The following is a 15000-nucleotide window of genomic DNA, read 5'->3' on the forward strand; positions in this document are numbered from 1 at the left end:
AGCATTTTTTAGAGTGTACACTGGATGATGTTTTACCATGATTTCTGCCATAAAATCTGCAAATTTCTTTCATCGTATGGCAAAATCACGTACTGCTTTGTGATGAAGCTCAATTCTGCTTGAGTTCTGACAGTGTAACTTAGGTCATGTGACTGTCAAAACACCTGTCAATCATTATCTACAGTAAATCATAATGTCTGTACCTCAGTGTTGTGTTGCTCTTTCTTCTTCTTGAGTTGATCGTGTTGCTCCACCAGCAGCACTCTGAGCTCCGACTTCAGCTTCTGCTTGAGTTCATTCATCTGATCACCTGCGTCTGATCCTTCAGACCTGGACAAACACACAATCACTTAACCAGATATCAATAAACATGAAACATTCAAGTTCAACAGAAGTGTTTCCCGCATGTGCTGTGGACGCACACTAGACTTCTAAAACCAGCTAATTAAACCAGCAAGACTTCACCTGAAGACCAGCACTGATCTTCTTACGGTTAACTAAAACTGAAAATATCAAAAATACTGCCTGTTCGCTGAAATAAAGCTGAAATAAAATGCAATAAAAATATCAGATTACAAACTTCAACTTAAAACTAAGTTTAAACTAAGTTGATGTACTAAAATTACTAAAACTAAAACTGACATAAAAATACAGAAGCTCTATATTAATACTGCTATAATAACAGAGGCTTTGATGGTGTGTTCGTTGTGCATTTACTTCTTGGCCGAGTTCTTCTTCTTCATGGCTTTGAACTGGTCGCTGTATTTCTGAATGAGTTCTTCTCGTTTCTTCTGGAACTTCTTCTCCATTTCTTTCAGGTCTTTCTCTTGTTTCTTGGAGACCTTCAGGAAGTTCTTGTGCTGCTGCAGTTCTTCACAGGTCACAGTGGAAGGATCTGAAAACAACAAACCTTACAGTGAACAAGACTACAACCAATCCCAGTTAAAGGCTGTTAGTCAGACTGTGTTGATGCAGAGGTATTCCTATTACTAAGTTTGTTTGTTAATGCCATGCCAGTTTCTTTGGTTATTTTCATGGCAAAAAACAATACTTATTATAATGTATTTATTTATTAAAATAGAATCTAAATACGATATTTAATTTTTTTAAGGGTATGAAAGCAAGAAAAAAAATATATTACAAATTATAAAATATATCGGACAGACAGCAATTAAAAAAGTAAACGCAGCACAACTCTATGAATTTATGTATATTTTATGTATAACTAAACCTTTTTCAGATAATCAACTGTAATTATACACCATGTGGTTACTACAGCATTCAGTATTAAAATGAATATGTTTGTCATCTTTGATGATAGTGGTGGTTTAGTTGTAGTGACTGCTGTTTTTTGGTGGATAAACAAACCATCACTCTGTAGAACTAAAGTAGCGAGTCAGTGTGATGAAGTTGTTACAATGTATCGTGTAAATTCCGTCATGTGACACAGGCTCACCTGATGGATCAGAAGGCGTTTCCTCACTGGATTCTTTGGTCTCTGTGACAACATTATCTGTAGCTGCAGCAGGTTCTGGATCTGGATTTTCTTCTGATGTTGGTTCAGGCTCTGGTTCAGGCTCTGGTTCTGGTTTTTCCTCTGGTTTGGGTTCAGGCTGTGGCTCTGGTTTGAGTTCAGGTTGTGGCTCTGGTTTTGGCTCAGGTTCTGGTTCAGGTTTAGGTGGTTCTGGTTCTGGAGCTGGAGTCTGTACAGTCTGTTCAATGGGAGCCTCAGCTGGAGGTGCGACGTCGCCCTCTGCTGGTTTCTCTGCACCTTCAGATGATACAGGAGCTTCTGCTGCAGCCTTTGGTTCTTATAACATGATGGATTCATAGATAGATTGATAGACAGCCCGACAGACAGATATAAGTTATCATCCATAACACACACACACACACACACACACACACACACACACACACACACACACACACACACACACACACACACAGGTGTATGTTATTTACCTGCAGCAGGTGCAGGAGTGACAGACTTCTGGACTCCGTCAGCAACAGGTAACTCATATTCACACACGTATGTTAAACTCTGGAGCACAGATCAGAGACATGCTTTTACATATTTTAACATTTATAAAATGATTATGCAATAGACTGTGTACAGTCATTTATCCTAACAGCGTTATAATATTAAGCAGAGGAAGTTTTATATTGTTTACTTTGCAATAATAAACAGTTGATTGTACATTATCACATTCGACTAATCAAATAAGTAAATAAATGATTCGGAAATATTAGATTCGACGTAAAACATTTAGAAATTGTCTTGCAGTAGAAGTTTAGAGAACATTTTCTTGTCTTCACATATTAGATTTTTAGAATTTTTTAATCAAAACATCCTTAAAACAATATATATATTATCCTTAAAACAAGAGAATGTTTTTCCACTGAGATAAAAAATAATCTTGTTTTTCCTTATTAGAATTAGATGATTTTTCATACCCAAGTGACAAACAGCATTTTCTTGTTTTTAAGCAAAAACATCACAAAATTGAGTTCGATTTCTCTGAAAGCAAGACATAAAATCTATCTCAAGTAAATATATACTGTTTTATTGATACTTTGATTATTGTATTGGAAAAAAACAGAGTAAGAAAAAGACTAAATGAGAGTTTCTTTGGGTTTTTAATTTAGGAGAACCTCCATGTTTGTACACTGAAACGTCATGCACTTAATAGTGCACTAATATCTTTTAAGGGCACTTGAATACAGATGGTGTCTGCACATCTGTTATTATTTGTTCATTTAACTCTACCTCTGTCTTCGGTGGCTTTGAAGTCTTCACTGGATTGAAGAGTGCATCTGAGAAATCTGCAAGTAAGAACAATAGTTGACACTCATATGAGTGGTTAGTTGATGTTGCCACTGTAAAGTATGAGTTTTGGACAGTGACGTACCAGCGAACGCAGCGGGGATGTAGTCCTTCACCTCGATGTGCACAAACACAGACGGCAGCGTGAGCGGCATGTTGCTCTCACTGCGCAAACAAATGTGCTGGAAACCTGCAAACCATCACAGGGTGAATGATTCCTCTGAAAATGTTTGTACACAAACATCAACGTCTGCCATGAAGAGTCGTTAACACTGCACAATGAATCTCTTATTTACATCGTGTCTATACTTTGTGAATAATGAGAGGATTTGCGAGTGTGCAGAACTCTTTGAAGCTTGAACAAAAACTCTGGCGTTTTGACCGGTGAATGGATTCCGACTAAAAAATATCCAATTGGCCATTGCGTTCAAAAGATCAACTAACATGTCTGTGATTGGCTACATTGCCCAACGCTGCAAAAACACGTTGGCGGCGTCCAAAATCGCCCCCCAATTAAGTACAGCACTATTTGAGGGGACATTTGTATTGGTGTCTGAAACCATAGTGGATGTTATTGAGTGCACTTATTCAATCCCATAATGCACCGCAATAACGAGTGCTGATTGTAATGGGTTTTGTTGTCTTTTGACGCGTCGCTTATGTCCGGTTTAAACAAGGTGCAAGTCATAATTTTGAGATAAAAAGTCAATTATGACAAAATGTTGAAATTATGACAAACTAAGTCAATTTTGAGATTAAAAAGTCATAAGTATGACATGAAAAGTTGAAATTATGAAATACTAAGTCATAATTATGAGATAAAATGTCAAAATTATAACTTTAAATATATTTTGGCATCCTAAGTCAATTTTGAGATTAAAAAGCCATAATTATGACATAAAAGTTGAAATTATGACATACTAAGTAATAATTATGAGATAAAACATCAAAATTATAACTTTAAATCATAATTTTGCCACACTAATTCATAATTTTGAGATTAAAAAGCCATAATTATGACATAAAAGTTGAAATTATGACATACTAATTTGTAATTATGGGATAAAAAAAATCATAATTATGACATACTAAGTCATAATTTTGGGACAAATAGCCAAAATTATGACATACTAAGTATAAATAATTATGACATACTAAATCGTAATTAAAACATACTAAGTCATAATCATGTGATTAAAGTCAAAATTATGACTTTAAAGGTGCCCTAGAATCAAAAATTGAATTTACCTCGGCATAGTTGAATAACAAGAGTTCAGTACATGGAAATGACATTCAGTGAGTCTCAAACTCCATTGTTTCCTCCTTCTTATATAAATCTCATTTGTTTAAAAGACCTCCAGAGAACAGGCGAATCTCAACATAACACAGACTGTAACGTAACAGTCGGGATCATTAATATGTACGCCCCCAATATTTGCATATGCCAGCCCATGATCAAAGCATTAGACAAGGGCAGCCAGTATTAACGTCTGGATCTGTGCACAGCTGAATCATCAGACTAGGTAAGCAAGCAAGAACAATAGTGAAAAATGGCAGATGGAGCAATAATAACTGACATGATCCATGATATCATGATATTTTTAGTGATATTTGTGAATTGTCTTTCTAAATGTTTCGTTAGCATGTTGCTAATGTACTGTTAAATGTGGTTAAAGTTACCATCGTTTCTTACTGTATTCACGGAGACTGGAGCCGTCGCTATTTTCATTATTAAACACTTGCAGTCTGTATAATTCATAAACACAACTTCATTCTTTATAAATCTCTCCAACAGTGTGTAATGTTAGCTTTAGCCACGGAGCACTATCAAACTCATTCAGAATCAAATGTAAACATCCAAATAAATACTATACTCACATGATTTGACGCATGCATGCAGTATGCATGACGAACATCTTGTAAAGATCCATTTGAGGGTTATATTAGCTGTGTGAACTTTGTAAATGCACTGTATTATAGTCGAGAGCTTGGGGGGGCAGGGAGCGCACGATTTAAAGGGGCCGCAGCCTAAATCTGTGCATAGTTAATGATGCCCCAAAATAGGCAGTTAAAAAAATTAATAAAAAAAAATCTATGTGGTATTTTGAGCTGAAACTTCACAGACACATTCAGGGGACACCTTAGATTTATATTACATCTTGTGAAAACTGATTCTAGGGCAGCTTTAAATCAAAACTATGAGATCCTAAATCATAATTTTGAGACAAAACTTCAAAATGATGACATACTAAGACAATAATTATGACATACTAAATCATTATTATAACATACTAAGTCATAATTATGACTTTATATTACAAAAGAAAAGAAAAGCATGCTTTTGTAAGTCATATTTATGAGAAGAAAAGTCAAAATTATGACATAAAAAGTCAGTTATGACAAAGTCATAATTTCGACTTTTCTTCTTACAAAAGCATGCTTTTGCTTTCTTTTGTGGCAGAAACAGGCTGTTTCATTCCTAATTTCGACCAAAATCCAGTGAAGAACCTGGTCTGTGGTCAGTCTCACCTGTCTGAAGAGCGTCCAGAGGGATGATTCGGTGACCTATGAATTTTCCGCCCTCCTCCTGAACCACGAGCCTGAGATAGGCCATCTCCGGCAGCAGGATCTGCTCAACATCACAGAGACCCTCAGCCTTATGAAGACTACATAACATTCATGATGTCACGAGCAGTAGATTACACCAGCTGACCTTCTCAAAGACGAAGGGCTCCTCGTTCCACTCCGGGTTGATGGCGTTGGGTGTGGTGCTCCATTTGGTGCGGTATTTGCGTTTGGGATCTTTCGGCAAACCGATGAGCTCGACCTCCACTCCGGTCTTCACGTTCTTATCCGACAGGAACTGACCGGAGTAAATCTGAACATGGGTTACAATTCAAGAAAGATTAGTTAAAATGCGACATATTCCAAATCTACAGCAAGGCAGATCAGTCGGTAATCTGCAAAAAGCACCAACAGTTTGAAGGAGGAACTTGTTTTATAGTTTCATATCAGCACCAATAGTACCTTAATGGTGAGAGTGCTGGCGATAATGGTGTCGATCCGGTCAGTGAAGGGATCGAACTTCTTGTCGCTCCGGCGGAGCACGTCGTGTTTGAGGATGTAACCCGTCCTCCCGTTAAACTCGAACAGAGCCATGTTCAGCTGCATGGGGAAATCTACAGTGTGATATGATTAAAACAGAAAGCTTCAGAAAGAGTCTGTAACTGTAGTTTCAGTTCATCGTCTGTGATTGACTCGACATAAGCGTCTCACCCATCGTCTGGTAGTTGAGGGCCACGAACTGACAGCCAGCGCTCCAGAAGGGCTGAGGACTGTAGTTTGAAGAGTCCACACGGGTTCCTTTAGGGTAAATACGACTCATCTGCCTCTTATTATATCTACAGTCATCAGTATAGGAAAGCACTGACACCGACACACGAGAAAACACTTTTAACAGTCATTTTAATCTGATTCAGAGTAATTGTAAAGGATACTCGACCCAGTCCACGGCGTTCTTCGCGATCAGACTCTCTCCTTTGGTTTCCACGAAGGAAGAGATGACAAAACTCTTGTTTTTTTCTGTATTAGGACAGAATTAGATGGTAAAAACACTGATCAAAAAAATAGATTCTACACACACAGCAGAACAGGAATCTTTCGCCATAAATGTTTGTGTAATATTACATCAGAGGTTTTAGGTGCATTTGTTATATTTATAAATATATATTTATGTGAGAAAGCCATTAAAATGCGGTCTAACTCACTGGCTGCATTCTCAAAAGAGATGAATTTGTTGGGCTGTACGTAGTTGACCAGGGCGGACATCTCCTCGTATGCTGTCACTTCCTGTCCAGCGGTACCCTGAGAGGAAATGGAAAATAATTACAGATTAACAATTTTTATTTATTTATTTTTTAATTTAACTTAATTTTATTTATTTTAATATAATTTTTATATACTAGTCCTGTCGTGTGACAAAAAATTACATTTTTAATGATTTAATTATTTATTTATTTATTTATTACAAATATTCAGTGTCTCTCGATTAATTTAGCCCCATAAAAGTTAACTAAATATGCAGAAACATGCTAGCAATGTGTTAAATCAGGCTAACATTAGCAAAGTGTTAATCATGCTAGAAACATCCTAGCAATGTTAAATCAGCTAGCAAAATGCAAAATCATGTTAGCCTAGCATTGTGTTAAATCAGGCTAACATTAGCATAGTGTTTATCACGCTAGAAACATGCTAGCAATGTTAAATCAGCTAGCAAAATGCAAAATCATGTTAGCCTAGCATTGTGTTAAATCAGGCTAACATTAGCATAGTGTTAATCATGCTAGAAACATGCTAGCAATGTTAAATCATGATAGTAACATATTAAAACATGCTAACAATGTGTTAAATCAGCTAACAAACTGCAAAAGCATATTAGCCTAGTAATGTGTTAAATTATGCTAATATTAGCAAAGTGTTAATTTCTAAATGTTAGAAACATGCTAGCAATGTTAAATCAGCTAACAAAATACAAAATCATGTTAGCCTAGCAATGTGTTCAATCATGCTAACATTAGCAAAGTAATCCTGCTAGAAAATGCTGACAATGTTAAATCATGATAGCAACATGTTAAAACATGCTAACATTAGTGTCAATCACACTAAAACATGCTAACAATGTTAAATCAGCTAGCAAAAAGCAAAATCATGTTAACCTAGCAATGTGTTAATCATGCTAGAAACATGCTAATAATGTGTTAAATCATGATAGGTACATGTTAAAACATGCTAGCAATGTGTTAAATCAGGCTAACATTAGCAAAGTGTCAATCATGCTAAAAACATGCTAGCAATGTTAAATCATGTTAGCAAAATGTTAAATAATGCTAACATTAGTGTCAATCACACTAAAACATGGTAACAATGTTAAATCAGCTAGCAAAATGCAAAATCATGTTAACCTAGCAATGTGTTATTCATGCTATAAACATGATAGCAATGTGCTAAATCATGTTAGCAACATGGTAAAACATGCTAACAATGTGTTAAAACACGCTAGAAACATATTAAAACATACTAGCAATGTGTAAAATCATGCTAACATTAGCAAAGAGTTAATCATGCTAGAAACATGCTAGAAATGTTAAATCAGCTAACAAAATGCTAAATCATGTTAGCCTACCAATGTGTTGAATCATGCTAGAAACATGCTAGCAATGTGCTTTTGAACGCTAGTATACTTGATTTTTATTTGTGCACTTCTGGATTTCTGATCAATCTTTCTGTCATCACCCTGCAGCAGAATTCACTTCACCTCATCAGAGTTCTTCATCTTCTCTTCGTCCTGTTCGTCATGGTCGTCATGTTCTTCACGGTCGTCTGTATCAGTTACATGCAAAATACTGCTGTTATTTTCTGTCTAATCATCTCTACAAGCACAGCAGCCTCCAAAAAAATATTTGGACAACCATCCAATCAATTCCCCACAGACAAAATGAAGCCCCGCCCTACATTTGTTCTTGTTTGAGAAGCATTTCACTTGGATATACGTCAGAATAGCGAAGAAAAGACTAGCACAACTTCCCTTTCATGATGACTTCAACTTGAATAGTCCGCTGACAGTGAAAACACGTTTACAGATGAACTCACCGGTTGCGGCAGGAGGATCGCTGCCTTCTGGGTTGGCTGGAGCAGGTTGGTTTGGATCAGCGGGTTGGTTGGACTCAGAAGCATCTGTAGCTTCATTCACTTGTTCTTGAACAGATGGTTTCTTTGCCTGCTCTGGTTTGCTCGGAGGAGCGCTGCTTTTCTTGTTCTTGATCAGTATTTTGCCCATCAGCTCAGACGGACTCGGGATCGGGTGACCCGGCTTCAGCTGGAAACCAAAACCACAGAACATTACATTAGTTATTAAGGAGAATTACTAATTCTAATATAGGTTTATTGCTAGCATTACTTTTTTTTTTTTTACTTTAATGCATGCTAAATCATGTTTGCAATGTGTTAAATCATGCTAGAAACATTCTAGCAATGTGCTAAATAATGCTAAAAACAGTAAAACATGCTAACAGTGTGCTAGATCATGATAGCAACATGCTAAATCATGTTAGCAAAGTGCTAAATTATGCTTCAAACATGCTAGCAATGTTCTAAATCATGATAGAAAAATGCTTGCAACTTTAAATCACGTTAGCAACATGCAAAATCATGTTAACAATGTATTAAATCATGTTAGAAACACAGTAAAACATGCTAGCAATGTGCTAGATCATGATAGCAACATGCTAAATCATGTTAGCAAAGTGGTAAATTATGCTTCAAACATGCTAAATCATGATAGTAACATGTTAAAACATGCTAACAAAAAGTGTTAAATCAGGCTAACTTGTCAACAATGTGTTAATCATGCTAGAAACATGCTAGCAATGTTAAATTATGCTAGCAAATTGAAAAATCATGTTAGCAATCTGTTAAATTATGTTAGAAACTTGTTAGCAAAATGATAAATCATGATAGCAACATGTTAAAACATGCTAGCAATGTGTTAATCATGCTAGAAAAATGCTTGCAACGTTAAATCACGCTAGCAACATACAAAATCATGTTAACAATGTGTTAAATCATGCTAGAAACATTCTACCAATGTGCTAAATAATGCTAGCAACACAGTAAAACATGCTAGCAATGTGCTAGATCATGATAGCAACATGCTAAATCGTGTTAGCAATGTGTTAAATCAGGTTAACATGTTAACCATGTATTAATCATGCTAAAAACATCCTAGCAACATTAAATTATGCTAGCAAACTGAAAAATCATGTTAGTAATCTGTTAAATTATGTTAGAAACTTGTTAGCAAAACATGCTAAATCATGATAGCAACATGTTAAAACATGCAATGTGTTAAATCAGGCTAACTTGTTAACAATGTATTAATCAAGTTAGAAAAATGCTTGCAATGTTAAATCACGCTAGCAACATGCAAAATCACGTTAACAATGTGTTAAATCATGCTAGAAACATTCTAGCTGTGCTAAATAATGCTAGCAACACAGTAAAACATGCTAGTAATGTGCTAAATCATGTTAGCAATCTGTTAAATCAGGCTAACATGTTAACAATGTGTTAATCATGCTAGAAATGTCCTAGCAACATTAAATTATTCTAGCAAACTGAAAAATCATGTTAGCAATCTGTTAGAAACTTCTTAGCAACATGCTAAATTATGATAACAACATGTTAAAACATGTTAACAATGTGTTAATCATGTTAGAAAAATGTTTGCAACGTTAAATCATGCTAGCAACATGCAAAAGCATGTGTTAAATCATGCTAGAAATGTGATAAATCATGCTAGAAACATTCCAGCAATGTGTTAAATAATGCTAGCAACACAGTAAAAAATGCTAGCAATGTGCTAGATCATGATAGCAACATGCTAAATCATGTTAACAATGTGCTAAATTATGCTTCAAACATGCTAGCCATGTGCTAAATCATGATAGTAACATGTTAAGACATGCTAGCAATGTGTTAAATCAGGCTAACATGTTAACGTGTTAATCTGCTAGAAACGTGCTAGCAACGTTAAATTATGCTAGCAAACTGAAAAATCATGTTAGCAAATTGTTAAATTATGTTAGAAACTTGTTAGCAAAACATGCTAAATCATGATAGCAACATGTTAAAACATGCAATGTGTTAAATCAGGCTAACTTGTTAACAATGTGTTAATCATGGTAGAAAAATGCTTTTTAACATTAAATCATGCTAGCAACACAATAAAACATGTTAGCAATGTCTTAATTCCTGCTAGAAACATGCTAGCAATGTGTTAAATCGCATTAGCAAAATGTTAAAACATAGTAACAGTGTTAAATCATGCTAGAAACATGGTAGCAATGTGCTAAATCATGCTAGCAACATACTAAATTATGATAGCAACATGCTAAAGCATGCTAGCAATGTGTTAAATCATGCTAGAAACATGCTAGCAATGAGCTAAATCATGCTAGAAACATGCTAGCAAACGTTAAACCATGCATCATGCAATATCACGTTATAATGTCTGCTTTCTAAAATTTGTTCATGTCAACTCTCCGTATAAATTTGCTTAATGACTTTAAAATATTTCTCGTGCCAGTGTAGAAATATATCAGAAGTGTCTGAACTCCACAAAACTTTTTCCACATCTGAACTCACAGGATATTTGTCCAGTAAATCAACGAGCAGAGCATCTCCAAAGATCGTTCTGCAGTAGTTGGCCATCTTCTCCTGCTGCTTCACTCTGAAACAAATACATGAACCATCTGAGTCCATTTACATCACAGCATCAAACCCACAGAATGAGAAGCAGAATGTGTTTATGAATTAATATTAAGGACGTGTCTTACGAATCAACATGGTTCTCAAATGAAAGCACAACAGGATACTTGGACGTTTTGAAGGCACTCTCAGCGATCGCTTCAATCACGTCCTATCATGAAGAAATAAGAATAATCTGGTGTAAAGTTGAAGTTATCCTGATTTTCACACACTTATAATGAGCCTCCACTGCGCATCTCATAATCACAGCGAGAGCTCTGATTGGAGGAACCGACCTTGAACAGGATCTCAGTTGTCATGGTGAAGCCGTGAGTGATGATTGGCTCTTCATCCGGCGGTTTGCCCTTCCAGCAGTCGAGCTCCAGACAGCGGCAGCCGGCGAGGAGACACTGGCGGTACATCTCCGGCGAGGAGACGCCCGTCAGCTGCCCGGCTGCAGCGAACATTAACATCAAACATTTGCATTTTGTATCAAAAACTCTTGATTGAAGTGTTTGGAGAATGAGTCAGAAAACTGAAAGGAGAGAGGCGTTACCTGTGAGATAGGTGTTGTGGGAGGATTTGACGAAGTAATGCGAGAGGGGTTGGGTCATGTCGTGACTCTGGGCCAGTTTGTCCAGCTTCACCACTGACGTTTCAGATCCCATCAGATAAAACATCAAACCTTCTGGAGAAATCTGACCTGCAGCAGGAGAACTTTACGTTCATACAGTCTCATGTTCAGCCGTGATCAAAACTGTTTTGATATTTACTTAGCTAATCTAGCAACATACAAAATAATGCTAGAAACATGCTAAAACATGCTACCAATGTGTTAATTCAGGCATAACATTATGAGCACTGACAGGTGATTATAACCGATTATCTCTTCATCACGGCACCTGTTAGTGGGTGGATATATCAGGCAGAAGTGAACATTTTGTCCTCAAATTTGATGTGTTAGAAGCAGGAAAAATGGGCAAGCGTAAGGATTTGAATGAGTTTGACAAGGGCCAAATTGTGATAGCTAGATGACTGGATCAGAGCATCTCCAAAACTGCAGCTCTTGTGGGGTGTTCCCGGTCTGCAGTGGTCAGTACCTATCAAAAGTGGTCCAAGGAACCGGCGACAGGGTCATGGGCGGCCGAGGCTCATTGATGCATGTGGGGAGCGAAGGCTGGCCTTTGTGGTCCGATCCAACAGACGAGCTACTGTAGCTCATATTGCTCAAGAAGATAATGCTGGTTCTTATAAAAAGGTGTCAGAATACACAGTGCATCACAGTTTGTTGTGTATGGAGCTGCATAGCTGCAGACCAGTCAGGGTGACCATGCTGACCCCTGTCCACCACCGAAAGAGCCAACAGTGAACATCAGAACTGGACCACGGAGCAATGGAAGAAGGTGGCCTGGTCTGATGAATCACGTCTTCTTTTACATCACGTGGATGGCCGGGTGCGTGTGCGTCACTTACCTGGGGAACACATGGCACCAGGATGTACTATGGGAAGAAGGCAAGCCGGCGGAGGCAGTGTGATGCTTTGGGCAACGTTCTGCTGGGAAACCTTGGGTCCTGCCATCCATGTGGATGTTACTTTGACACGTACCACCTACCTAAGCATTGTTCCATGTACACCCTTTCATGGAAACGGTATTCCCTGGTGGCTGTGGCCTCTTTCAGCAGGACAATGTGCCCTAACACAAAGCAAAAATGGTTCAGGAATGGTTTGAGGAGCACAACAACGAGTTTAAGGTGTTGACTTGGCCTCCAAATTCCCCAGATCTCAATCCAATTGAGCATCTGTGGGATGTGCTGAACAAACCAGTCCAATCCATGGAGGCTCCACCTCACAACTTACAGGACTTAAAGGATCTGCTGCTAACATCTTGGTGCAGATACCACAGCACACCTTCAGGGGTCTAGAGGAGTCCATGCCTTGACGGGTCAGGGCTGTTGTGGCAGCAAAAGAGGGACCAACACAATATTAGGGAGGTGGTCATAATGTTATGCCTGATTGGTGTATGCTTTATTAGACAAAAGAGCAACTGGATACGTTCATTGACAGAAAACTAATTATTGTTATATGATTAGCGCTGCGTTACCCCACATACGCTTGACAGAAGAAGCTTGACCTGTCATTAGCAATCGCTCTAGCGGCCTCATTCAGCTCCAACGGCTTTCAGCCCCACCCTGCCTCATACTACAGTAATGTTAAAAATTCTTATGTACATTAGCTCATATGATTTCTGCCTAAGTCCCATCGGATTCTTTTCCACCAGCTGTAGACATGAAGAAAACACCTCCCATGATTCCATGAAATCAAGGAATCGTCATCAAGCTACTCCTTTGTATTGAATAAATGACCTCTAGAGGCTAAAATTACATAGTGTGCCTTTAATTGTATTACTAGCACTTCTCATACTTCTTTGCCTCTTTAAGATGAATCGCTTGTTATGTTCCTCAGTTGTAAGTCGCTTTGGATAAAAGCGTCTGCCAAATTATTGAATCTGAATATTGAGTCTGAAGGAATGAAAGCAGCGCTCCTCTGAACACTCACCGCGGCTGGCGTTCGATGAGCTGGGCTCGTATTTCTCAATGAGATTCTTCACCTGCTCGGGTCTCACGAGCGGAAACAACTCCTCGTTGAGGCGAGAATCTCGCTGCTTCTCGTTCAGGAACTTCGTCAGCATCTCCTTCGTCATGAAACCCTTTCCCTTGGTGCTGTGGATGTCATAATCAAACACCGATGAATAATACGGAAGCTGAGGTCACATTATCAGCAGCAGCTGGAGTGTTTTACTCACAAGGATGTGAAGATTTCATTGATCTCAGGTCTGGGGCACAGATTCAGCATGAAGGTCTTGAACGCCGCTTCAGTGAACACATCTGTCTTAATGGTGTCAAACTAATAACACAAAACATCTGATGGTTAAGCGCTGCATAAACACAAACACACTCGTATACAAACATAAAACACACACACCTTTCCTTTTGGGAGGTTTGCCGCTGCCAGAGCAGCTTCCACTCTTTTCTTGTCTGCAGGGAACATCTTAAAGATACTGAAATGAAAGAATATGATCATTATGAGTAGAGATTACATAGAAATATTAGCCTGATATGACAAGAATCACTTTAAACCCATTTAAAGTGGGTTTAACCCCTCCTGTTCAAACCGTTCGCTCTAACGGGACTCGAACCCGGGTCCGCTGGCATGGGAGTCAGGCTCTCTAACAAGGAGGCTAAAGAGAGCAGTCTAGAGCTCCTCTTGAGATCAGGGGAGTGAGATTTACATGTACAGCTCTTACAAGTCTACGTTTGTTACACTCACCCCCCCAAACCTCACTCTCATCTGGGTCACGGCACCAATGTAACCCCTCCTGTTCAAACCGCCCGCTCTAAGCAGGATTCGAACCCTGGTCTGCTGGCATGGGAGTCAGGTTCTTTAACAAGGAGGCTAAAGAGAGCAGTCTAGAGCTCCACTTGAGATCAAGGGAGTGAGGTTTACATGCACAGCTCTTACAAGCCTACTTAGTTACACTCACCCCCCTAAACCTCACTCTCATCCGGGTCACGGCACCAATGTAACCCCTCTTGTTCGAACCACCCGCTCTAAGCGGGACTCAAACCCGGGTCTGCTGACATGGGAGTTGGGCTCTCTAACAAAGAGTCTAAAGAGAGCAGTCTCTAGCGTCTGTTGCTAGAGCTCCATTTGAGATCAGGGGAGTGAGGTTTACATGCACAGCTCTTACAAGCCTACGTTTGTTAGACTCACCCCCCTAAACCTCACTCTCATCCGGGTCACGGCACCAATAAAACCCCTCCTGTTCGAACCGACCGCTCTAAGCGGGATTGGAACCCGGGCCCGTCCG

At 38.5% G+C, this 15000-nt stretch overlaps 1 protein-coding gene across 1 annotated transcript in view; it reads right to left on the bottom strand.

Annotated features, from left to right (window-relative positions):
• plcb2 (phospholipase C, beta 2) overlaps nucleotides 1-15000 on the bottom strand; it is a 40181-nt gene that overhangs the window by 11943 nt on the left and 13238 nt on the right. The window contains 21 exon segments of the mRNA XM_048192165.1: nucleotides 204-330; nucleotides 718-895; nucleotides 1457-1810; nucleotides 1966-2044; nucleotides 2771-2826; nucleotides 2913-3017; nucleotides 5357-5456; nucleotides 5541-5705; nucleotides 5855-6006; nucleotides 6104-6228; nucleotides 6325-6409; nucleotides 6595-6691; nucleotides 8142-8206; nucleotides 8477-8702; nucleotides 11030-11114; nucleotides 11221-11303; nucleotides 11428-11585; nucleotides 11688-11834; nucleotides 13689-13852; nucleotides 13936-14036; nucleotides 14115-14190. Coding sequence (XP_048048122.1) covers nucleotides 204-330; nucleotides 718-895; nucleotides 1457-1810; nucleotides 1966-2044; nucleotides 2771-2826; nucleotides 2913-3017; nucleotides 5357-5456; nucleotides 5541-5705; nucleotides 5855-6006; nucleotides 6104-6228; nucleotides 6325-6409; nucleotides 6595-6691; nucleotides 8142-8206; nucleotides 8477-8702; nucleotides 11030-11114; nucleotides 11221-11303; nucleotides 11428-11585; nucleotides 11688-11834; nucleotides 13689-13852; nucleotides 13936-14036; nucleotides 14115-14190 — 2728 coding nt within the window.

Source organism: Megalobrama amblycephala, linkage group LG5 (genome assembly GCF_018812025.1).
Source record: "Megalobrama amblycephala isolate DHTTF-2021 linkage group LG5, ASM1881202v1, whole genome shotgun sequence".
In the NCBI taxonomy this organism is placed as follows: Eukaryota; Metazoa; Chordata; class Actinopteri; order Cypriniformes; family Xenocyprididae; genus Megalobrama; species Megalobrama amblycephala.